Raw genomic sequence first — 25,899 nt, 5'->3', positions numbered from 1 at the left:
ACAGACAGTCTTACACATATAACCACTTGTACCTTGCTGAGGTATCTGCGTATGTTGTCGTAGTTTGCGGTGGTCACTGGTTCTCCATGCTGAGGAATAAACTCCAAACACTCCAACACTTTGCTCTGAGACTTGCTGAGATCTGGGCTACAACCACACATGCAAACATACACTCTCTTACTTCAATATGCATGTGCAATATGCATATGTTTGACATGCTAAGACAGGTATGATACCATATACATTTGCTCCGGTGTGTGGTGCTATATCTACCTGTGTCGTCGTGCAGCGGATATAGTCACAGCGATGTTATCCCAGGCTGCGGCCCTCTCTCCTCTCCCAGCAGCTTCACAGCCCAGTCGACTCCAACATCCATCGAACACACAGAGCCACCTCTGACCTGCGGGCACCACGTACTGACCCACCCTGCTGCACAAACGTACATTTAAAACATACCAGATACAACATGAGCACTTGATGGAACAAAACAAACTTAGACTTGAATATCCTTTTTTCAGGTACCACCCACCAGCATTGTAATAGCAGTCACAACAGATAAAAACACGAGTGTTCATATATTAAAATATAAAAAGGCACAAACATGACTTCACACTAACAGCCTGCAGATGTCGGGACTAACTGTTCAACAGAAGTGCTTTCACATTTCATTCATATAGAAAATCAGTTTAGATGCAGTAACAACGCAAAGGAATACTCACAGCAGGGTGTTTCTCTCTCTGTTTACTGGTTCATCTGCAGCTGGTTTGATGTATGTTCCCACCACCTTCAGCCCTGCGGTCCACTCTCCACTGAACAGCCCCTCCAGACAGTCACCGTTAGCCAGGGACAAAACTCCCTGAAGAAGGAAGGAGAGGAAGAAATCAACTTCTATGACATTATATTCTGTGTCTTACAGTGTAGAAGCCCATTTTTGACTGACTAGGACATTTTACAATGAATGTTTTTTTTTTTATTATTGTGTCATGCAAACAGGTATACTGTACCCAGCCCACATGGGCTTACAAGACACCATAAAATCAAAATAAGTCAGAATCAGAGTCCAACATACATATTTTCAGAAAATACGAACAAATTAAATGGAAAAATGGAGCAAAGGGACAAAAGCATCCTACATAATCAGCTCATCATTGTGTAATACCAAGTTCATGGGTTGCTCACAAAGACATTTACTGTTTAGTACTGAATTTCTACATTTCATTGTTTTCTTCACAAGGAAACCCTGTTACATTAAAAAACTGTAAAGACAGTCAGACATGGACAAAATCCCCTTATAGACAAATATAGTGCCAGAGCACACAGATAACAGGAGACAAGATTTTTTTTTTACCTTCCCATTTATAGTCCAGTCATCAGAAAACTCCCCATGAAAAGCTGTGTCATCATCTGACACCAACAGACCTGGACCCTGAAAAAAACAATAAATAAACAGACAATTACATGCAGAAATTATTGCATTTGCCTTGTCTTGCGTGCAGTTTTTCCATAAGTCATCTATTACTTGCAGCTGACATGGAAAAAAAAAGAATCAAAACTCAGTGGTGCCACCTGCTGTCATTAAGTGACACTACAAATCAGAGCATCTCCATACAAGTTGCTGTTATCCACTGACTGTCATCTCTCGATATATTTAATAGGTTTGTAGCTTAAAATAGAGTCAATTTTAAGAGATATATAAAATGATAGGAGGTTTATTTGAGTAACTTACATCATAAACAAATCTACCACTAAATCTTCCAGGTGATCCAGGTTTAAAGCTCCTCGAGAAAATGAATTTCAATAGTTGAGCAGCTGAATCTCTTGACATCCAGCCATTTCTATGCCAGAAAGATGAAGTCCTTACTTGAGCGTGAACTTACACACATCTTGTTGTCTCTGAAGGTCCCTTCATAGTACACACCGCACTGAGTGACAACCACAGCGTTGCCATGCCGCTGCTCGTCCAACCACAGTCCCATGTACTTCTCACCTCTGGGAGGAGCACAAGAGAGCCGTGACTAGTGGCAGTTATTAAGCTGCTGTTATTCACTCACTTCACATTCAGTAAAGTCAGGAAACTGCCCATTTGCAGAAATCATTTTACGCAAGATTCAAACTGAAATACAGTACTTCGGACAGACAACTAAAACTATAGATGATCACAAAAGCAAACTGTGCCGACAAAAACTTTTTTTTTAAATCATATTAAAAACTGTGTATGTTCTCATAAATTTTTGTAGTATTTCTTTCTCTTCCAGCACAGATATTCTCAAGATGGAGCAACATTCCCAAATGTCACTTAATGTTTTTGCTTGGGTCAAACCATTAAACAGACCTGGTGATGTCATCGTAGACTCCATATCCTGTCTTCTTGCCATGGACCCACTGGCCAATGAAAACACTGGAGGACTTCTTGGTCAGCTTACCAGAGCTCAGCATGCCGTAACCGTGCCGCTGGCCATCACAGAAACAGCCCTCGTACACCTCGCCACTGGCATACCTAGGCAGGACCCACAGAGACATGACTACACACACAGATAGGGAACCTCTGTATGCTCATGTGCAGAGCAAGCGCTAAGGCTGACAGACCGGACCAAAGACTGAATGTTGCCTTTGACATGACTGATGAGTCTCAGTTTTGTATATTCATATACAGGTTATTTGTCCTATGCTGCTCTCTATTTTACTACAAAGTCAATAAAAAAACATCGGCAAGTACTGACTTGTACTTGCCAAAACCATGGATCTTTCCATCTCTCCAGTGTCCTTGGTAGATGTCTGGCTTATTCAGCACTTTGTCAGGTATTATACACTCTCCATAACTGGAAAGAGAAAAAAATAACAAATGTACAGAAATACTGAGACAACAGTAATTCACACAGATATAAATTAAAGCCAGTTGCCCCCATTATTTTCTGTTTCTGCAAGTATTTAAACATTTCATCTCTAGTCACACATCTCTCTAAAGCAGACAGATGTGTTATATTGGAAATAAGCAACATCGCTAGTTCCAGCTTGTTATTATTACACTACGTCAATGAGGACTTACCCATCCTCCTGTCCATTCTTAAAGCTCCCGCTGTAGGTCCGTCCATCTGGCCACTTCATGGTGCCTCTGTCAAGGCAAATACATTTTACTATCTACACACACAGTCAGTTTACACCCTGTGGCAATTTAATTAGCTACTACCAGGCAAAATTAACTGGATCGTTGACTCTAACAAAGTCTGTGTAGACCAAATCACAATGTGTTTTTCAATAACTTCTTTCACCAACCTCCGTGTCAAGTATTGGGTTATAATGGTATGAGATTTTTATGATACAATAACCATGTCAGCAAATATTGTGATATCATGGTATACCTAAAATTGTTATTATAAAAAACATTTTTGTTATTATAAGTTACAATGACCCTAATAGGGATGAAAAGAGAAGGATTTTTTGGGGGACAAACACCACAAACACTCAAGTACTACAGTATAAATGAAAACTTGAGACCATTATGTAAAAAGTCCCTTTTTAAAAATGAACTAAAATGAAGGTGAGATTCACCGTCCACTTGCATTTTTTCTCCAATATCATAGATAAACCAACGTATACAGTATGATAACAGTCAATTTTCATAAAACGTTATACCTTGAAATATCGCTGCAACCCTAGTCATGAACATAAAATGAAATGGCACTGTACAGATGCTGCTGCAATTGGCTAGTTTAAAGCCACCTAGAAAAAGAAGCACCTAAAATGATCAATATCAGTTTAAATGAACACTATATTTACAATATTTTCATAGCTTTACCTCGCCATCAGACCGCTGGCAGTTTAATTCAACTGTCTACCCAGAAGTGATTGTGGTTGTTAGTGCAATGTCAAGGTGATACAGTCTGTTCAACAATGCTGGAAATTGTCTATTCAAATCCACATTGACCTCACTTTTGTCCTGCAAATACTTTGATCAGTCATTTACTTTCACACTGTTCCTCTTCACCCCACAGGTCTCTACTGATATCATATTTGAAGGCTGAACTAATGTCAATGTTGTCATCGTGAAACCATCGTTTTGGTTTCCCATCAGTGGTTTTGCATGATTTAACTAATATTGTTGTACTATATATGCTTTCTAACCTGCCATGAACTCGTCCTGCCAGCCAGCCACCAGTGTACTGGGCATCTTTAAACCGGCCGTCTCCAATGAACGTGTAGGAAGCCGTGCGAGACATTGCTGTCACTCCTGGTGATGACCCCTGACCTGCACCACCCAGCACCTGATCTACCGCCTGGTTAAGAGACCGTAGCCACTTGTTCTGGAGTGAGAGAAAAGAAAAACAAGGTTTTACAAGAAAATTTTAAATTAAACATTAAGTCACATAAAATCATGCACCGACAGACATTTCGCTGCCACCTGACTAAACTCAAGAAAGTGGACTTGATAACAAATTTTGCCTCTGCAGTAGTTTCAGGTTCAAAGAAAGAAGTTCAGGGGAACTTTTTAACAAACACAAATCAGACTTAGATAATTAGTGTCTCCATCTGCTGAGACTCTGCTGCTCAAAAGCCATACTAAAGGGAAAATGGAAGGACTAAAGAACTGAGCAGTGAAACAGGTCATCGTAAGGGATGTTTTTTTTTTTCAAATCAACTGAAGGGAATACATATATATGAGTCCTGATAAGCAGGAATGCTGGTGCTGGCAGCTGATGGCCAATTAGAAAAATAAGCCCTTAGTAGTCCAAGAAATAGAAGTGGGCTGCTCTTATGCTGTTAAATAATAATGCCAAACCACTGATGATGACTGTGTCACTATTTATTCACAAATCCCATTACTACTGATTACAAAATGTCTTCATAATTCATAATATTGAAAAAACAAACACTGTACATAAAGCTTCTTTTTTTTCTACAACACTGATTCTTTTTCTAAATTTGCAGAATCATTTGCAAAAGAAAATTTGCATAAAACTTTTTGAATGGAATCCAAATTGCAACAAGTGGGTAATAAGTGCATAAATCATAAGGTACCTTTTCTTGTGGAGTCGAGGCCACCAGGGTGAAACTCTCCTCCGGACATGTAATTTTGATGGCATATCTGTGGACACACAACACAAGTTTAATAATAATGACAAAATGTAAAAAATAAATATATATATATATATATATATATATATAAAATATATAATCAAAATGCAAACTGAATTAATTAATAAATCAGGGTTGATAATGCAGAAAGATAAATGGCAGATGATGTTTTGATAATCTTGAACAAGAAACTGGGCTTTAACATGACATGTTTCCATCTATTATCTGTCTATTCTTCCTTCCTTCAACACTTTATAATATATTTCTTAGTTCCAGGGATAGACAAGTAAGCAACCACCAAATGGTCACCAGCACTGAAGTGCCTCCAAATGCAGTTTAGCTATTAACCACTAGAGGTTGGATCCCAAAAAGAGGAGAAAATAAAAAGTCAGTGAAGAGAAATTATTTCACTTCCTCCAATACGTGTCTCTCAGGAAACGGAATATTGTGGTTGACAGAGCTGTATGTTTATCTCAAACGCCGGCCATAATGTTTGCCTCTTGCTCGACCAGCTATAGCTGCATTCCAACCAGTGTCCTGATCTGGATTTTTTGAAAACTCAAAGTCTCAGAATCTGGCATCCCTTCAGTCCTGTGTGATATCACACTGTGACCATTTCCAGTTTGTGGTGTCAGCAAACCAGGCCGAGGTTACAGCATAATATTACTGTACATGTGGAGTGACTGAGATATCATATTTTCATAATTCATCAACATTAACATTGTATTGGCATTTATAGTGGCGATTTAATTTAAAAAAAACAAAACAAAACTACAACAAGTAACTTACAGTCCACTGCTGTCGTCAGTGACTGGTTTCACCCACAGACAGCTCAGAGGGTAGATGTGATGTGTGGAGAACTGCAGAGGGAGACAGAGCAGCCGTTTAGCTATTTTATCACCATCTTTCTATCGACATGGGGCATCCATACTCCTCACATCATCTGAGACTACCAAAACAATGTTCAGGAGATGACCAAATCTAGACTTGTGTGTGTGTGTGTGTGTGTGTGTGAGAGAGAGAGAGAGAGAAGGAGAAAGAGAGAGAGAAATCAAGAGAGAGAGGGATCGAGAGAGAGAAAGTTATAGTTATAAAAATTCTGGTAAATTAGGGAAGTTACACAAAACATTACAAGTGCAATTTCAGTTTCACTACAATGTGCATGTGAGGAATGTTGATCAAGATGTCACCTTATCACCACTTCCTGATTTTATTACAAAAATCTTACTTGTCAATAGTTTCCTCCAAAAATATACAGAAATCCTACATTTCATTCATTCATCTATTCATTTCTGCAAAGAAAACTGAATGAAATTGTTAATTTCAAAGTGTAGGTACAAACTTAAATCTCAAAGGATACCTTCACAGTGAAGACCAGAAGAACAGTTATAATCAAAGAGCATTTGCTCTCTATTAAACAGCTTCCTCCCTTATTTAAAAAAAAAATGCATGGATAGAACCATAAAAGAGCTAATAGAACAATGGCTCAGTGCCTGGGAGAAGAAAACCCAGAATCTGTAAAACAAATCAAAAAATTGAAAAATTAAAAATTAAAAAAAGAGCCTAGTAGGAGTAATTATTACAGATTAAAAAAACCTACATAATAAAACATTTCTTAAAATAGCAGGAAAGCTCTTTTGCTGATGCAATATTCAGACAAGAAATAATCTGCTTTAAATTCATACAAATCTCTTGCTTTACACAAACTTCCTGTTATTGTTGTATTCTACTGGAACTATTTGGGTCAACTGTATATTTCAACATTTGTTTCTAACTGTTATATTTATGCATTAATATAATATGAAATATCCATATATTATGTCAGTCAGGGGTTGCCAGTTTACTCGGTGACAGAAAAGGGGTCCTGTCAGGAAAAAGGTTGGGACCCACTGCTTGAGATAATGATTAGCAGCAATGCCCCTTATATGCGAGTTAATGATAATGTACAAAAAACATGCAAAACCTCTGATCATTTCACCTCAATTTTTGCCAGTTTAACTTAGCTCAATTGTTCAATTTAAGAGACAAGATACATCTATATGTGCAATACAAGATTAACGTGACATCACAGATCTACCACACAACACAGGGCATGAACCCAAAACCACAGAGAGAAAAACAGGACAGGTTTCACCACCATCTGCTGTCTATTACCATACCAGCCCACACCAAACAGACAGGACAGCTAACTATTAGTCAAGGTTCGGTAGCAAATTGTTTTATACACACAGGACAAGTCAACAGTAAATATGTTGTCCTCCAAGTTAATCCATGACGACCACATTTTCTTGTTGCTGCTGTTGTCTCATGGATCAGATGTTTTTGGAAGCTAGGATGCAGCAGCGTTGTGCAGCCTTTCACCAGCATGAGCAACTATGACCTCCACTATTTCACACGCGCACGCACACACGCACGCACGTCTATTTGGTAGTGGCTAAAGCTCAGCCATCAGGAAAATGTGAACAAAATAAATGTTAACACACAACATCTGCAATGCTAAGGTGTGCAATATCACAAAGGCCAATACTTATTAGTCTACCCTTAGGGTGGACAAAATATAAACGACTAACACAACAAAGAGATTTTAGTTTTAAAGAAAATGAAAAAACAAAATAATTCAACATTATAACTCCAGGAAAGTATGATTTCTTGCAAGTATGATTTAGTTGAGTTAGATGAGTCTGCTAAATTGGCAACTGAAAAATGTATTAGATTTGGTATGAGCAGTCTCTTTAAGATTACATAGAGTTCTGTGTTAACATTTATTTGTTTGCATACTAATCCCATGTAAACCTGTCAGAGTGTAAGCACTGAACAGAGGCCAGCCAACCCATGCTGCTGCAGCACAAAGCTCAGGGTGGTTACAGGTGGTTGGTGGGTAAACTGGTGTCATTAATACTTACAAGGTTCTGAGAGGGAATGGCACCCTGAATGAATAAAAGATAGAAATATAAACTTTATCTGGAAAAACATGGAAACAGCAGGAAGGCAGATCCACTCTCTGACCTTCAGAAAAAGATCCTGTGAACTTTTTCTGTTGAAACAGTGGCCGCTGTTGTTCATAAGACAAAGTTGATTTGATTTCACAGACCATTAGATTTTTTTGTAATTTTCTGTGTTTGCATGTGTGTATACCTGCGTGTGCACCAGCGTGTCATTAAACAGTATGAACCAGTGGTTGGAGAAACGTCCAGCGTTCTGCAGGGTCAGAGATCGGTTGCTGCTTTCACACACCACCCGGCGCTGAGGGAGACGCAGGACCTCCTGATGAACACAAATGAATTATTTGCTGATTAAAATCTGACTAACTGATGATAACAACCTACATCACACTTTAGAGTAGACTTAGGAGAAGGACATATTGCATTTATGAATTAGAACCTTTATTATTATTATTATTGAAACTTTATTATTATTATTGAGACTTTCTGCGACAGAGTAGACAGGGACAGCATGGGAAAGAAATTCTCTCGACAATGTAAAAACTATAAATGTTTTTTCACCCAGTGTATTGGGGAAGCATGATAGCACATTTAAATAAGTTAATACAGAGTTGAGCTCACAGTGGTTTTTCCAGAGTGCGTCTTCCAGAAGAGGAAGGTGGTTTCCGCTTCCTTCTTCCTCCTCAGCAGGGACATAGACAGGGAGTCATACTGACCACAGCCCTGATGGAGAGACTGGTACTCTGTAGTTAACTGGGGGAGAAAAGAAAAAAATGAGAGGTTTAATTGGTTTGTGTTTTTTTTTCTTTTTAATTTTAGAACATAAATTAGAGTCAACTTGACCAGCTCTTACAAAATTATATCTCCATTAGCAGATCACAGCTCTGCTTGACCAATAGAGCAAATCTGGCCTTTTCAATTGTGACCACAAAAAGAGGAAGACACAAAAGGAATATTTTCTGTTTCACTGTGGTAAATATGATAAGCACTGACTTTGTAAAATAACAGCTAATAATACAAGAAAGCATAAATCTCTGCCAGATTTTCAAAACATGCTGTGCTTAAGTGAAAATGGATATCAACAAACTGCTTAGTTCAGTGGTAATAGATGTTAAGCTTTAATTTGTCATTTAAAAAAAGAAATGCTAAATTATTCAATCCAAATGTGGAAACAGTGATTAAGTATTTTTGTTATTTTATTTAAGCTACAGTATCTTTGTTTAAATGCGACGACACATCTAAAGCTTGTTTTGTTCGATCATTCTTACTACATATCGTTGTCAAGTCTTGCAAGCAGATGTTGCAAAATGGGAAGTTTCTTACATCTGAGCCAATACAATGGCAGCAATATGTTACACTATATTGAAATTTACTCAGCGATGTGAAATAAACACATGAAAAGACATGGAAGAGAGAGGGAAAAGAAGGCAGATCAAAAGAGTCTTTCTCTCCTCACCACATCGTAACAGGACGCCAGTTTGAGCAGGACTCGGCTATACTGGTGGAGCTGCTGCAGAGGCCGGTATAACAAGGAAACCAGGTCAACATCACCACTAACAGACTGGTCTGACACACACAGCTGAGCGAGCGTGGTCTGCTGGTTGCCTAAACACTCACTGGACAGAGAGAGCAAAGCCAAGGAATCAGTTACCTTTGGTATTTTCATCTAAATGTGTGTCAGTTTTCAGTTGATGGAGATAATCAATTTTCTTTGCAGTTGCGCAGGATCACTTACTGCATTTTAAACTCATGATTTTTTTTCAGGAGAAAATACTTAAGAACTGATTATTTAGTGTGAGCATGATGATCAGCATGAATAGTGAATGTTTTCTGTGCTAACATTAAGACAGTGTTTCGACCAAAAATGCACAGTTGCTGGAGGCCTTTGCAGAGAATCTTGTTAATGTGCTTTTTGGGGGGTAAGGCAAAGTGAGGTGTAAAGTTATCCTCAATGAAAAACATAATGAAAACATAAAGGAGCTTACAGTGAGAGTTTATGGAGTGATCGGAATCCACCCATCACCTGGAAGTGACCTACCGAGAAACAATACCTAAAGAGAATCAGACAGAGAGAGAGAGAGATGGTAATTAGGGTTGTGATTGTAATTCATATGCGAGATACAATATAAAAAACGTCAAAAGAACCCGTAAGTCCTTGGGGAAAACAACTTGTGCTCTATATCATATTAGCAGTATTCTTACTATTTTGCCATCAGCCCCTTCACTTCATGCACTATCTTCTGTCAACAGAAACTCTGTGAGCTTTCATTTTATTTACTCTGGAAAAACAGAGCCACCTTCCTGGTTTGTGTATCAAATCCATGATTTTCCATTTTTTTTCTGACAAACCCAGATAGAGATAATGAAAGATAATGAAACTTTAGAAAAATAGTTAAGAGTCTGGTTACAGTCTTGACAGGAACAATTAAAAAAAAAAGCTTTGTATTCAGATATATGAAGTCATTTACAGTACAGACATATTCATTTCTGACTGTTAAAGTGTATGTAAAATAATATGAGCCTCAGTAATTGCCCTTAAAGAAAATTTGCGTTATATTAGAGTTCGATACAGTTTCTGTAAAAAAAACTGGCACTATACGAAATAAAGTGGGGTAAAACACAAGGTAAAAGAGATTAACAGTAAAGTACAAAAAAAAAGAGTAACAGTGGGAATAAAACTCATACTTAAAGTACTGAAAATCACAAAAACTGTATATTTGCAACAAAGAAAACACAAGGGTGTCTGTACTGACAAATAGGACAAAAAGTTGACCCTTACTCTTTATAAATAGCCAGAAAGTGCTCAGTGTGCGTCAGCAGGGGAAGGGATGTGACATCACAGGCCTGCACATTGTGCAGGAGGTAGCTGAGTGACGTAGAGTGTTGACCAATCAGGACGCTCAGGCGACCAAAACTCTCACAGAGGGAGAAGAAGAGGTGAGTGCAAGGCTCACCTAATGACGGGCTCACACTCTCTGTGACACGAGAGCACATAGATTCAGTTGATGCATTCACTATAAGCGCACATATAAGATGTTCAAATCATTCATGTATTAATTCAAAGATCATAATTATATTTTACGCACCATTCTTTCTACTTGCCACAATTTGATATATTTTAATTTGTATTTAGGAGGAACATTCAATTATTTAAAACCATTGGCATTACGAGGGTCAGAGGTGGAAATGTGGAGTAAATACACAAAAAACAACTGGTGCCGATCAAAAAAGGAGCCAGTTGAGAAATGCTCTCACCTCTGTTGCGTAGCGGCGTGAGAAGGAGCTTCCTGACACTGTTCAACCAGCAGTAAAACTGTCTCTCTGTGGAGGCCAGCTCATGAATCGCTGAGATAAAACCCATCACGTTCTGGTCTGCCAACACCAGACAGCTCTGACCGCCGCTGCAAACTCTGCTGATGTAACCCATCTACACACACATACACACACAGAAAAGAAATATCAGATATACATTAAAAGCATGATAATGTCATTTTATTTCAGTATTTTGAGGTCTCTCTTTATCTTGACTTTCTCCCTTCACTCAACGTACGTCCACCAGATTACAGGAAGGCAACTGTCTGCAGCGACTGTTTCTGTGTGATGTACTTATCTATTATCTGATCAAAGATTCCTCCCAACACCACATAAATAACTTTATGGGCCTACTTTTTGTATTTTAACAATTTGAAATAAAAACACTACAATGTTTCAGTTGGAAAAGTGCTCTACCCATCATCTTCTGTAACATCTTAACACACCAGCATTTTTTTTTTTGTCAGTCAATATATTTTTTCAAACTGTTTTTTTCGATATATTGCAGATTTTTATGAGCTTTCACATTGGAAGTAAAGGCATAAACAAGTCACTTTGTGCAGAACAGGCATCACGTCACAACATCACAACCTTAAAAAAATGCTCCTTTGAGAGTTTGTGATTCTCATCACACTATACTGTATGACTAAGGACACAAACATTATAAAGACAATAAACTCAAGGAACATGTGTGAACAACGCAGAGGCTCTTTACCGAACTAAAGATTGTATATAAAGATGGATGACATGACAGCTAATCAAAAGTGAAGTTAGAACATCTCAATTGCCCCTTATGGTTGGCTGCAGTATAGGTCATAAACCCCGCCCCCTCCATGTAAGCAAATAGGACATGGACCAATACAGAAGCCTGAAGTACACATTTTTAATGTTTTTTCAAGGTAGTTCTTATTATGCTGATGTTTGTTCAACTGTTCGTTTTGCTGATTTGTTTGGTTTTAATTAGTTTTTGATGCTATAAAAAGCCGGTTTGAAGACATGATTGACAGCTGTTTGTGCGCAAATCGATGTGCTCGTGATCAACACTGTGCTCAGGATTGGTCTGATGGGTGTAAGGACAGAAACTCGACACCACAGAGATCGCTACTGCGCAGGTGCGCAGACTCTGGCTCCAAATTATGTCACCAGTCCAAGATGGCAGCAGCCATATTTGTAATTCTATGGTCCAAAATAAGATGCCAGAATTTATAACTCCTTTCGACCTTGAAAAAAATCACATGCTAGATCCATTCCTTCAACTCTTACCTTTCACAATAAAAGACCTTTACATACACAATGCATAACTGTTTTCAAGATAGAACTCAAAATCACTTTAGAGTGAATCTATCTGAACCTTAAACAAGTGTTGCAACTGTCACAAATTCTCACCGCCACAAAAATTAACACTTGTGTTTTGGACATACAAACCTCTACGCAGAAGGGCAGCAGGGTGGGTCTGACTGTATAACTCTCTGCTCTCCTTGGTGACCTCTGGTGTGACCTCTCAGTCTGCGCTGACGTTGGTTCTTGCTGCTGGCCGCAGTACAACAGGACTGGCTGGACGCATTCTCCATCAGCAAGGAGGAGGGAGTGGCTCTGACCGGCGGACACGTCCCAAACCCGGAGACCATCAGACAGCTACAGTGGCCAGCCAGGGACAAAACACAGAATGTTACTGTTATTTTGGTAGATCTATTAGTGTGACTGCAACATGATTACTGTATATTTTTACATGTTACCTGGCATAGTTTATTGTAGAGTTACTCTTTCGCTGCTGTCTCTCTGTGATTGTAGCATGTTTGCATTCATATTCATATGACCTGGAGTATGTTTTAAAGTGCGATATTCACCCACCTAATGCGTGTTTCTCCTACGATGTTACAGGCCTGGTGCACCGCCTGGCCAAAGAGACCCCCCCACCAGGCCTAAATGTTTGCGAGGTTTGCATAAAAAGGCAAAGTATACTGTATTTTTTAAACCTTAGAATTCCTGACCTGCCCTACTCTGCTTCTTATTGGCTAGTACTCAGTGCCTGACTGAAGACAGGCAGGAGCTGCAGCGAGGGAGAGGCTAGCTGCTTCGACCTGCAAAGCGAGTCACTCTGGAAGTCACCACACACACAACGGCAGCAAATCCTGTCAATTTTCAAAGTAAAACATCCCATGCAGATTGTTTTACTTAATCAACAACAGCAAGACATTATAGAGGAAGTAGTCCATCTAAAAGATATAATAGAGCTATTAAATTAGATTTTTTATTGCTGTTGATGTCCATACATATGTATGCTCAACTTGCTTTCGATGACGTTGTTCTTGTTCTATATTGTTCGCTGTGAAAAACAACTGTTAAAATGTGCTTTGACAATATTGTTTCACTATGGTCATGCCAATAAAGCATCCTTGAATTGAACTGATATTTATACCTGACAAAATAACGTACTCTACATTTAACTACATTCATACAAGTATTACTTCATTTTGATAAATATTTGTACCTGACAGAATTACTCCACATTTTACTACAATTGTACAGAATTAGTCTATTTTGATAGATAAACTACTCCACATATATACAGGTAGTAGTCCATTTCCATCCTGTTAAGGTTTTTTTCAGTGTGTACCACCGGGCCTGAAATAAATTCTAGGTGAAACACTGTAATTATGATGCTGATATATTACTTTAGAATTTTATATCATACATTTCTGTGTTATATACTGTCAGATTATGGTATAATTCAACTGTTTGATTGACTTCAGTATTTGACTGTGTAAATAACTGAATTTTTATGTCAGTGAATAAGAAAAGAATTAAGAAGCATGTCAAGAAATATGTAAATGTATCACTAAACATGATAGACAGGTTGCTGTACCTTTGCCTGTTGAGGTACAGTAACGGGACTGTTGACGTGACCGAGCTGTCCACACATGTTGCTGCCCCATGAGTACACCTGAAAAACACCAGATAAGTCAGCTGACATAAAAGTGTGTGTGCTCTTGTACTCTGTGTTTGTGAGGACCAATCAGATTTTTTTCCCTTCACTTCTTTAAAGTCTTGTATGAAAGAGATAAAGCTCATGGTTGGACTTTGGGTAAGACATGTAGTTGTGATGGTTCAGGAATACTGTCAAGCACTGGGAGCATGTTACATCAGTGAGATTCCTAATACAAGGTTGTGTGTGTGTGTGTGTGTGTGTGTGTGTGTGTGTGTGTGTGTGTGTTTGTTTTTATCCAGACTTCAGCCTCTGTGTATCAAGTCTCTGACAGGCGAGGAGGACATCCACACTGTAACACCATGTCTACACTGAAAGCGTTTCAGACGTGTTTTTAAGACATCCATTTTACGCAGATGTCTGCAAAGGACGCATAATGGCTTGAGTTTCACCAACACTACATAAACAAAAACATGGACAAAGGTGTATTTTTAAGCTTCAAGTCTAGGCACAAGTTACATACTTGACTATAATGACTGTTACATTAACTCTAGTCTTGAGTATTTCATTCCTTTGTGACTCTGAAAGTTAAAATCCATTTCCTCACATTCATTTCATTTTGACAAAAATAAAAAAAATGCTGAAATTAGGGCAGTTTAGCCATTAGAAAACTGTTTTATTCACATTTCAAATCTATTCATTGTCTTTTACTATGTGATTTAGCTGAAGTGTTAACAATAGCTATACCGACATGGTGTTTTCACATGGAGCCAGTAAAGACTGAACCTCCAAATTAGTTGTGGGACAAACTAAACTAAAAATATTTAAGAGTAGACATACTATAAGTGTTTGTGTGTCCACACCTGGCCAGCTGATCTCCGTGTCCCAGTTGCCCCTCAGACCCGCGGCCCCAACTCCACACCTCTGTCTCCAGAGACGGCAGCCCGTCTCCAGCCTCCTCTGGTGCTGCAACCTGGGGCCGACCAGCAGAGGATGGCCTGTGGGCACAAGGCCGCCGTCGCCGTGGAGACCCTGAAAGAAAAACAAATGACCTAATGTTCAAGTCCTGGTAACGGTGTTGTTTCAACCAACTGAACCATCACCTACTAGTTACATTTAAGCATCTGTCAAAACTGCAAATGCACTTCATCTGTCAGACATAAAAACAGCCACTACAAACAGAAGGAGGTAAATGATCATGATACTGCAACATGATTAAAAAAATATAATCAGAGAAAAAAATCAATGCACAAAGCGTCTCATATGAAAAGCAAAACATACGTCTGTTGCTGGTCTGTGTTGCCTTCTCTCCACCAACAAACTGCCCCACAGTTCATTCCACAATTTACTCACCAACCTAAATAAACTGTACTACATGGGCGAACACATGCTGCATAAACCACACTGAACAGGTTTGGTATGAACACGCCCTAATGTCTTAGTGAGATCCTGTGGAACAAACTTGTAAAACCTTGAATCCTCTAAATAGCCAGCAGTGAGCTGCATAAATCTGTCAAAGTCAGGTAAGCAGGCACAGAGCAGTAAATCACAGCAGCAACAACTGTGAAAAGCAGGTAGACCCAAAAGAAAAACATTGAAGCTTAGGTCAAGATAAAAAAAAGCAACATGAGATGAGTTGTGTGGAAGATCCTGGAGTTTTTATAAACACTTGGGCAAGCCATACTAGAGCTACACTCGAAAAAGTCAGGCAGCTAAGAGTTGGAATGTTAAAGTTGCACTATAACACTGTTCTGAAATGGAAATATGATTATATTTCGAATTTATAGTGTTCTATACTTTTATCACAATGCTACTGAAGTGGCTTCCAGAGGTATTTCAGAAGACACATTTTAGTTTTTTTTTGCTTTGGGTTTTTTTAAACAAATGTTACACTGTTGAAGTGGATTTAAGACTAATTTCTAAATTCTAGGATCCGCTCTTGTTCTGTAAACAGCAGACACCAATTAATCCAATTTAAGATTGTCCATCGTCTGCATTATTCCAAAGTCAGATTGCACAGAATTTACCCCTCGGTCTCCCCAGTGTGTGACAGGTGTAATGTTTCAGAAGGTACGTTGTCTCATGCTTTTTGGTCCTGCTCTTCACTGACAAACTTTTGGTCAAAAATATTTGACTGGTACTCCAAAGCTTATAAAAGCCCCCTCCGGCCCGAGCCTGGACTTGTCATCTTTGGCTGCACACAAGCAATGAGAATTGTTCCTGCTGCGATGCGACAACCACTGGAACTGGGACTGATCGTTGCAAAGCGACTAATATTGAAGGAGTGGAAGTCTCCCAATCCTCCTTCCTTCCAATTGTGGGTCATAGACATGTTATCGCTAATACAAATGGAAAAACTCCATACTGGCTCAATGAAGACTTTTACCAGCTTGTGGAACCCTTTTCTTGCCCACCTTGAAAAGGCCAAAATAGGCTAACCGTGCTCCTGTCCCAACAACTTTGTCTTGTGCCTCTCCTCTGTATTGTGCATATGTTTGTAACTGACTGGTGATAGTTTATGCATCTGAGCCCTGTTGTTTTGTTGTGTTTTGTTTTGTTTGTTTAAAAATGAAAAATTTAAATAAAATATTAAAAAAAAAAAAAAAAAAGACTAATTTCTAAATATATTTTAGTTTGTTTACTCAGTTATTTCATTTTAAAAAGTGCTGAACTAAGTGTAACAATTTCTGAAGACACATTTTTGTTTACTTTAAAAAACAAATGTTGCATAAAAGAGCCATATAAAAATATTTTGTTTACTTAATTTTTTTAAAAATAAAATCAAAAATAATATTGTTTTGATGCAGACATTTTTTTCTGTATATCACTTCAGAACTAATAAACTGTCAAGCATATACACTGGACTGATTTTAATAACTTTAAAGTACTTGAAGTGAGCATTGTGCGGCTGTATTTTCTTGATAAATACATATTGGATCGGGACTCGATAACGACAGATGATCAATATCAAATGACTCAGATCAAGATCAGGGGCAAAAAACGGGATCAGGACATTCAAAATGGATCCATTTGTATTTCCTGTTGGAATGCTTTGTTTTAGTGTGTTGTGTAGGTGAATGACACCAGTACAAGAAGTCAATATGGATCCAAGCTGCTGCATTCCCAGGGAAATGGTCTATATTAAATAGAGATTATATGACACTTCTCCTATATAATGAGAAAAAATGGAGTCTGGATGTGTTGATGGGAACAAAGCCCACACATTATTCATGACATTACACAGACTTCGAAAATTGTCATGAACCTGACCTGATTCAAGCCAGGGGGAATTCTGGAAACTACAGCCCCTTAAGGCTCAAATCTGGCAGGTCGGTCAGGCCCAATTGGGTTTGGGCGGAGCGTCAAGCCTCTAAGCCACACTGGTGAACAGAGGTTATGAATTGTAAATTTTCTGCTATTTACTATCTATGGGGTTCCCAGACACGCTCATGGACAAAATTTCAAAATTTGTCCATGACTTTTCAAGGACTCATAAAAGCCTTTTATGTGTCCCCAACTTGCTGAGTGTTTTTTAAACTTGTCAAACTCAAAATCAAATCTTTAAGACCCATACTCTGTCAAAACGTCACACATTGATACATGTTAGAGCTACATTATGTCAACAGCTACAGCAAATAAATTTGCTATTATGTTACGTTACTTGGCAGGTTATCCACAGAAGATTACTGTCACAATTTCATTACACACTACAAAATTACATGACTTTTCAAAAACTTTCAATGATTGTTACTATCTCCATTATGTTTCCATGCCTGGAAAATGTGATTGTGAAATTCCATTACCCTTCTAGGTTTCCATGACTGTGGGAGCCCTTTATCTAATAAATACATAAAGACTTCGGTGAAAAAAAAAAATCTGTGTGCTGGATGGTTTTAAGATCGGTGCAGACTTTCACTCTGACACTTCTGAAACTTTAGGCAAACCAGAAAACAAGAAGTTAGTCTGCAGCGTCTGCTCATCAACATTTCCCTAAAGGTACAACCATGCCTGTGTTTTACTGGAACTACTGATACACGTCATATACTCTCCTGTAGATATATAAAATGTAAAGAGATTTTAAATGTTTAATTCAGATATGAAAAGCATCCATACAATATTCACCTCATTTCACAGAGGCAATACAAGTTATACTGTGACTAGGGGACTTATTTCTAATGCGTTGTCATTTTCATTCTGTCCTGAAAACTAGTTCATTATTATGTTATATCAAGAAAGAAAATAATGTTATCTCAAGTGAACAGCGATATGTCTATCATGTGATCTTGTATATGCTGTGATCTCGACTTCTATCAGTTGATCTGAGCTTTTAACGTCAGATCCAGGAGAACTCTTTCTTGTTCAGTGTGTCAAAGTGAAAAGCAAACACAGGCAAGGGTTTTGTGTTTTTCTGTTGGAGATAACATTTCTATTCTTTCCTGTTAGCCAGGCTGCACCTTCACAGAGGAACACCTAACTGTTATCAGGTAATCTATGAGAAGTGCTTTTGCAGTCTACTGTGGCACATTTGAAAAAGAAAAAACAAAAAACAATCTCATATCTGTACACTTAATAAAAAGCTGGAGCCAGCAAATGCTTAGCTTATCACCAAGTCTAAAAAAAGAGGGGGAGCAGTTAGCTTGACTGTGTTCAATGTTAAAAAATATTTCAACCAGCAACTCTAAAGCTAGCTAGCTAAACCATATTAATCAGAAAAATAAATACTTTATGGATCCCTGGGGGAAACTGGGAAATAAGCTCATAGCTAAACATTAAACAGCTTCTTCCAGTCTTTAAACAAAGCTAAGCAAAGCTAATAGTGACTTGGTTCCATACTTAGGGTGGAGTATCAATCCTCTCATCTAACTCTTGGCAAGAAAGTAAATATTTCCCAAACGTGTTGTAAAGTTCACACCCTGCTGTTCCTACCACGTGTGGGTGTTCCGGGCAGGGAGCGTCTCCTGTTTGCTGCTGCTGCTGCTGCTTTCCCCTTCTGGTTTATATTTGTTAAACTAGAGCTCTTCTGCCCTTGCAGCGTCTGCTTCTCTGACTCCAGACAGAGCCGAACTTCTTCCAAGCACACAGGGGAGGAAGAGTACGCCACCGCCACGCCACTGTTACCGTGGGAAGGAAGGTCAAAGGTTAGGCAGCAAATACACTGAAGATGACAATCATCTTGGTGTGCGGATACCAAAGCCTAGTGCAGTTCTTACTATGTGTATCTGCATTTGTATACACCCCCTTTTGTAGTCTGATAAAATAAAAAAATATATGAAAATAAAGTTAAGCTTGACTTTGATTATTTGCACAATAATTACACAAAGGCGAAGAGAAATCATTTGAAGAAAATGAAGATCCACAAAAACAACAATAAAAATGTCCTTTCTAGTGTTAAGGAGACTACTTCTCAACATGACAATACTGAAACACTGATCCATTGCGCTGCCCAAAACTCTTGACAAAACAAAGTGCTTTGTTGTCAACTACAGTAAACTTGGTCTTACTTGTTAGTTTGACTCTTAATTGGTGAGTCTTCTTTGTAACTGGAAGTCAACAGATCCGTGGAAGGAGTTGAAGAAACACAACTGTCATCTTGAGAGAACAATGGCAGGGAAGAAAGAATAAAAACATTTAAGGACAAGGAAAATAGATTAAATACTAAAGAACAAAGAAACAAACACTGAGGAGAATCAAAGCAAGAAATGAAGGAAGAATCAGAAAGGCAAACACACGATGGACAACAAACTAAGTGCAAACAGCCATAAAGAAATAAAGAACCTGTGAAAAAGAACAAAAAACAATGTTTAGGAACAAAAAAAGAAAAGGAAATAAATGAAGTAACACACAAAAGAACAAATAAACTTCAAAACAAAGGCAGATGGAACAGAACAGTTTTTGCTACCTGAAGTGTAACTGCTCAGCGAGTCGGTATCTCCTGGCCCGGTGGTGTGCTGCATCTCCACTGACTGACTGGAGAGTTTCTGGAGGAGGTTTTGAAGCTCGACTTCATCAGAGAAAGCAGAGTTCTTTTTGGCTCTCCAGCCTGACAGTGGGTGAGAATTTGGGCTGCCGTCTGTGTTAGTGAGAGGTTGAGTGTGCCCAACTTGAGGACTTGTCCTGAAATTTTGAAATAAAGGTAAAAGAGAGAAAAACTAAAAGGCAAGAACATCTACGTTCTTTTATGGATTTTTCAAAGCAGTGACATAGGTTAGAGTGTCAAGTGTTAAAAATAATAATAATAATAAATGAAAGTGTTAGTTTGAATTTTTCTAAGGTGTGGTTGTATGATGTACTTATCCATAGTCAGTGTATCATTTTGTCTACTATTATCTTCCTGTCAGCCTTTTCCAAAGATTAACTGAAGCCCTTAAATCGCTCTCTTCAAAGCCACCAGGCTCCACTGACATAAACAGTAATTTAGCAGCAGTACATAGCTTAGCTTTCGTGCTGGCGAGGGGGTTGAAGTATTATAGATCATTAAGATTGATAACACACAATTCTAAAGGAAAGCTTCGCTCAGTCATGAAGAGACACATTACAGGGGTCTAGGAGTGTTTATGTGGCATCATTTCGCAAAAACCTACATCAGGTTACGTGGAAAAACATTAGGGCTTGGAAAGAGAACATTCGATGCTTAAACATATGTTCTTCAACCAAAATGTGAATGTTCGGATTTAAATATATGAGGAACACTACTGGGAAACTACAGAATAGCATAAAAATGTCAGAAAAAAATGTACCTGCCGTTCCAATGCAAAAATTTCAGGCTAAAAGAGAAACCCGTTGCTTATGTTATACCGTACTGTTTAGTGTTAGATTTGCCATCCTCAGAAAATGGATATGAGCCTGCTGCAGAGCCCGGGCTGCTGCCAGCTGGCCTTCCCCCGGGTTGGATCCTTCGTCTGGGGCCTCCTCTCCTGGGAGAGGTCTGCTGGGAATGCAGACCAAAGAGGAGCTTCAACCAGTGCTGAAAAAGCTTAACCTCTTAAATGAGAATTAATCTAAAACATTTTTACAGCCTGTAAATATTGAGCTTTTACACTGCTCTGGTCACAAAAAGATGGCAGAGCAGCCTAAAAGCATATTTTTTCCTTAACTTTTTCCTCCACGGAGAGTAGTTACCTCTCCTGTCATGACTTCAGTCAGCTCCACTCCCAGCGGACAGTAGTGACCACCATCAACTGCAGATGGCTCCTCCCTTTCCGTCACTGAATAATGAGGTGACTGACCGCGCTCCCGCATCTCAGAAGGATTCTGGCGATTTTGTGGAGGTAAACTGCGAACCAGGGCCAGGCTGTGGTACGCACCACAAGCCACCTGTGGGAAATAAATAGAGATTGTATTTCTGAGCACAGCACATAGTATTTTTTGTCATTTACTGTAAATCTGACATTAAAGATATCAGGAAGAGAAACTACCTGAATAACATGTCTCCCTGCCAAGTGCTCCACCTGCACCAAAGACAGAAGTAATACAAATGTGTTTATTAAAATTAAACATACTCTCATTTCAAGTGCTTGAACACATGCAAAATGCCATTGATTCACCATCAGTTACAACATCAATTTAATGTTATTATTTCTCTTACACAAAAAAAACCCACAAAAGATTCAATTTTCAGCAACAGAATCAATATCCACAAAAGGTTTGAGTCAAAAATGTTCATTTTGACTTCATGTGACTGAATTTTGAATGCTGAAAGAGCTTTACACAAATTACCTTCTGTGGTTTCCACACAGGGAAGGTGTTGGTGACCAGGCCAAGCTGGCAGCCGCTGCCCCAGGCCCACAGCTCGTTCTGGGCCGACAGAGCCAAACTGTGCTCTCGGCCAAGAGCCAGATCCACAATACGAACCACTGCTGGAGGAACGACCTCACTGTCCACCACAGAGACCAGGCAAGGCTCTGAAACTGACACAGGATGTTTTACATAATTTATCTTTTTTCGATATGCATTCACTGAAAAAATAAATACATTCACCGACTGAGGTTAAGTAGTGTGTAGGACAGGCAAACAACCTGGAAAATGTGGGTTGAAAAGGAGAAAGGAAGGAAGGAGATGAGGTGTTGACCAACCTGTGATGTTTGTGACCGTGCCCCTCTCAGTCAGCCCACACTGTCCTGCAGTGTTCTCCCCCCACATGTAGACACTGCCCTGCTCACTCAACGCTCCGCAGTGGAAACCACCAGCAGCCACTCGGATCACCCTGCTCCCCAGCAGAGAGACCTCCAGTACCGGAGCAGACACTGGGATGCTCAGATCCCTCCACAATAACTCTCCAAAGGAATACACCTGTCCACCTGAAAGAAAGCGACAACTGGAGTGGAAGCGGGCAACCTTGACCACAAGATGTCTCAATTTTATTAGAATTTGTAGCTTAGGGTAGAAATATTGATAATGAACACACAGAAATCTCCCTTTCAAATACTGGTTGGGAGATATGGACAAAATGTCATGCTAGTCATTATAACTGTGTAGTATCTTCACAATGCTGAGAATGAGAATTCTAAATCACAATATCATTATGCGTGTTATAGCACTGAACGGTAACACAGGCCTAATCCCCCACCCCGACCCCCCACCCCCACCCCACACACACACACTCACCCTGTGTAAGCAGGAGTCCATGGTGTTCACCCAGAGCGGCCTGCAGAACAGGCCTGGACAGCAGCACTCTCTCTGGACAGAGCTGTGCACTGGGGCCCTTTGACTGCCAGAAGTGGAGCAGACCTCGCTCTGGAGGTGTGGGGCCCTGCTCATCTGCAGGGCTGCAATAAAGCATGCAACTGAATCACCAACATCAGTCTGAGTGTGGGCCTTAAATTTATATATATAACCTGATCTCAAATCCAAACCAGCTGAGCACAAGCCAGGTCCTGAATCGCTTTCTAATCTTTAATTCATTGTAGTTAAGACACAGATGCAAGTTCTCTGAAAGGTGATTTGTCCACCACTACTTGTTTGTTCAGCACCCTCAGGCCCTTAAATGTTTGAGGGAGGAGAAACAACATCTGTAAGTATCTCACTCACACTTATCTGGCCAAAAATATATTTCAGAACTGCAATGCAGAGGCACAAACACTGGCCAGACACTCTTTAGATGAAGGTCTCATTGCTGCAGGTCTTGGCAACTGCCAGTCGAGGAGCTCAGCTTACTCCAAGGTGAAGACAGATAGCCTCACTGATAAACAGGGCTGGAAACTAACTTTTTTTTGCCCACCTGCCATCGGTGTTTTGGCTGCAGAGTGTAGGAAATCTAGTTGCCATTTCACAAATTATTTCTTAATTTAACTAGTTTCTCACATTTAAGCACTTTGAACTGAAGTAATGGTCCGAAAGATGATATATACACTAATTAAAAAATCTAAACTGACTGTTAGATTGAGAGGTCAGTCTCATCTCACATAAAGTCCATATCACATCTAAAGGTAGGGGTGGTGATCTGGCTTTGGTATTCCACATGTTTCCAGTGAAGGTAACTGGAGAAATATAATCAGGACAGGGACAGCTCAAACAATGTGTGTGTGTGTGTGTGTGTGTGTGTGTGTGTGTGTGTGTGTTTGTGTCGGTGTCTGTGTGCATGCATGTGCATTTGTGTACCTCTCCTCTCTGTTCTCCATCACTTCAGACTCTCCATTCCACAGGAAGGCATCTTTATTAATATGTTTCTCGTCTTCTGTTCACTCCCAACAGTAAATCATTTTTCGTGAACAAAGAGAATCCTCTGTCCTGTTTTGTCACTTTTTTTGTTCATCTGACTTCAGGTGACTGTTTTTTGTAAAACACCTGTTTGTCAAAAAAAAGGAAAAAACAACAACAAAAATACAGTTTTTAAGTGTGGCATGTACAACATAGACAGGTCTCAGGATCAGAAAAATATTCATCACATTCACAATTGTCAATGCAATTTCAAGCAACACAGCAGTGACTGTTCTTATACTTTACAATAAGATTTGCCATTGATTTGCAACCATCCAGAGAGGAAAAGCTTTCATTTAATTTGAGTGTGCAAAGAAAACCAACTCTGATCTCTTGAACTTGCTTGACACTGGTAAGTCATCAACACGAATATTTAATCACCTTATCATTAATATATCAATACATGTATATGGACATACATGTCAGTTAATATGATTTTAGCATCTTGTTTATCAAAGTTATCTTAACTTGTAGTGCATTTATCAGCTTTTTCAGAGACTTTCAGCTGCATTTTATAGTCCTCATCAATTTGCTCAGAAACCTTGAGTCCAAATTGTTTTGTCATATGTTCAAATTCAAGACTGAACTTTCACTTTTTTGTGATTTTCTGTCAATCAGAGCTAGCTAATTTGTAATGTTTTCACGGGGAGAAAGGGTGGTTTCCTCTGATCATCAGCTACTGGATTCCTCTGGTCTGTGATGACATGCTGACAAGTCACAACAACTCAGTACCCAGTAAACTATTTGAGATTCGTGTCATTGCTGCTCCACGCTGCTTATATGCTTTACAGTCACTAAATCTGCTGAAACACATCACATCAACACAGAGCTCATCATCACACACGCGTTAAAGCCACTTACGTTGCGTTCACAGAGATTAAGTTAGCTAACGTTAACAGACAGCGGGCATGTTGTCACCGACTGGAAACAGAGACTCGCGTTAATTACCTTGCCAGGAAAACATTTGTCAGCATTTTTACCGATAGCGAATTTTGCCCCCTCTGAAAAGAGGCATGAAGGTCGTGTATTATCAATTTGTGGTGGTTGAGCTAATAAACTAAAGTTGGTTAGCTTAATGCTACAGCTGCTAAAGAAGCTAACTAAACTCACCAACAACTGCCAGTTGGAATCCGGGAGATCGTCGCGGAGATTTGAGAGGAGGAAACTTTGAATGAGTCCGGATAACTGTATGAAGCTGTCACGGCAGAAACACTGAGCTATGACATTTCTGAATATTTCAATCAGTGCAGCGCAGTGGAAGCAGAAGTTGTGTGTGACACTTCTGTGTTGTTGGGAGCCACCTCTCTGATGGCAGCCGGGCAGGGACAAACACTACGGCTGTGCCACACCTGTTGCTGCTGCGGTGTGTCAGAGAGGCGAGAGTGAAACGAGAGTTTTCACTCTGTCTCTGTTTCCAGTGCTGGACTCTGACTGTCAGCATGTGTAGACTACATGAAGTCCTTGAAAAAATATTTAAGTAAAAGATAAGTTCAGAAATGTACAGTACCGTGCAAAGGTAGGCTACCATATATCTGTTGTTTTTAGCACAGTTGCTATGGGGGTATTTATATATTTATTTATTAGTCTATTTTTAAGATGCAAACAAAATATTACAGAGAATATGTACAATGCATTTATTATTACTATTATTAATATAATAATGATAACAATATTTTAAATAGCTGCTTCAGAGCCGAGTCAATATATAGTGTTACCTTCCTTTACATGAACCCCCTTTTGGGCAGACTATCCTTAAATAACATTCTGTTATATCAGAGGATTACTATTATAAGTCTCATATTTTCAACCCAAGAGAGTTCAAGACATGCTAAGTCGAAAGGAAGGTCACACAATGCTTGCAACTTCAGCCCATTGAAGTTTTTTGTTTGTTTTTTCTGAAATAGTTTAATTTTTTAAACACTGTACGCATATCCCCTGTATATTCTGGTT

The 25,899-nt window shown here is 39.2% G+C and overlaps 1 protein-coding gene across 1 annotated transcript in view; it reads right to left on the bottom strand.

Annotated features, from left to right (window-relative positions):
* Nucleotides 1–25,240, bottom strand: part of LOC121949122 (alsin-like) — a 30,900-nt gene extending 5,660 nt beyond the window's left edge. Inside the window, exons 1-33 of the mRNA XM_042494729.1 lie at nucleotides 25,060–25,240; nucleotides 23,851–24,036; nucleotides 22,858–23,018; nucleotides 22,326–22,550; nucleotides 21,970–22,160; nucleotides 21,669–21,701; nucleotides 21,373–21,567; nucleotides 21,054–21,178; nucleotides 20,153–20,367; nucleotides 19,755–19,842; nucleotides 19,180–19,364; nucleotides 15,117–15,285; nucleotides 14,586–14,673; nucleotides 14,194–14,271; nucleotides 12,753–12,962; nucleotides 11,271–11,442; nucleotides 10,795–10,990; nucleotides 10,001–10,066; nucleotides 9,472–9,631; nucleotides 8,637–8,768; nucleotides 8,209–8,337; nucleotides 7,977–8,000; nucleotides 5,863–5,933; nucleotides 5,017–5,083; nucleotides 4,123–4,301; nucleotides 3,047–3,112; nucleotides 2,721–2,819; nucleotides 2,333–2,497; nucleotides 1,878–1,989; nucleotides 1,349–1,426; nucleotides 720–856; nucleotides 274–429; nucleotides 33–147 (exon numbers count right to left, since the gene is read on the bottom strand). Of these exons, the coding sequence (XP_042350663.1) occupies nucleotides 33–147; nucleotides 274–429; nucleotides 720–856; nucleotides 1,349–1,426; nucleotides 1,878–1,989; nucleotides 2,333–2,497; nucleotides 2,721–2,819; nucleotides 3,047–3,112; nucleotides 4,123–4,301; nucleotides 5,017–5,083; nucleotides 5,863–5,933; nucleotides 7,977–8,000; nucleotides 8,209–8,337; nucleotides 8,637–8,768; nucleotides 9,472–9,631; nucleotides 10,001–10,066; nucleotides 10,795–10,990; nucleotides 11,271–11,442; nucleotides 12,753–12,962; nucleotides 14,194–14,271; nucleotides 14,586–14,673; nucleotides 15,117–15,285; nucleotides 19,180–19,364; nucleotides 19,755–19,842; nucleotides 20,153–20,367; nucleotides 21,054–21,178; nucleotides 21,373–21,567; nucleotides 21,669–21,701; nucleotides 21,970–22,160; nucleotides 22,326–22,550; nucleotides 22,858–23,018; nucleotides 23,851–23,870 (4,107 nt within the window). The 5' untranslated portion in view covers nucleotides 23,871–24,036; nucleotides 25,060–25,240. The remainder of the gene's footprint in view (nucleotides 1–32; nucleotides 148–273; nucleotides 430–719; nucleotides 857–1,348; nucleotides 1,427–1,877; nucleotides 1,990–2,332; nucleotides 2,498–2,720; nucleotides 2,820–3,046; nucleotides 3,113–4,122; nucleotides 4,302–5,016; nucleotides 5,084–5,862; nucleotides 5,934–7,976; nucleotides 8,001–8,208; nucleotides 8,338–8,636; nucleotides 8,769–9,471; nucleotides 9,632–10,000; nucleotides 10,067–10,794; nucleotides 10,991–11,270; nucleotides 11,443–12,752; nucleotides 12,963–14,193; nucleotides 14,272–14,585; nucleotides 14,674–15,116; nucleotides 15,286–19,179; nucleotides 19,365–19,754; nucleotides 19,843–20,152; nucleotides 20,368–21,053; nucleotides 21,179–21,372; nucleotides 21,568–21,668; nucleotides 21,702–21,969; nucleotides 22,161–22,325; nucleotides 22,551–22,857; nucleotides 23,019–23,850; nucleotides 24,037–25,059) is intronic.
* Nucleotides 25,241–25,899: the final 659 nt, after the last annotated feature.

The sequence above is a fragment of the Plectropomus leopardus genome, chromosome 10, assembly GCF_008729295.1.
Source record: "Plectropomus leopardus isolate mb chromosome 10, YSFRI_Pleo_2.0, whole genome shotgun sequence".
In the NCBI taxonomy this organism is placed as follows: domain Eukaryota; kingdom Metazoa; phylum Chordata; class Actinopteri; order Perciformes; family Serranidae; genus Plectropomus; species Plectropomus leopardus.
The sequence above is the reverse complement of the archived record's forward strand: the minus strand, read 5'-3'. Positions and strand labels throughout refer to the sequence as shown.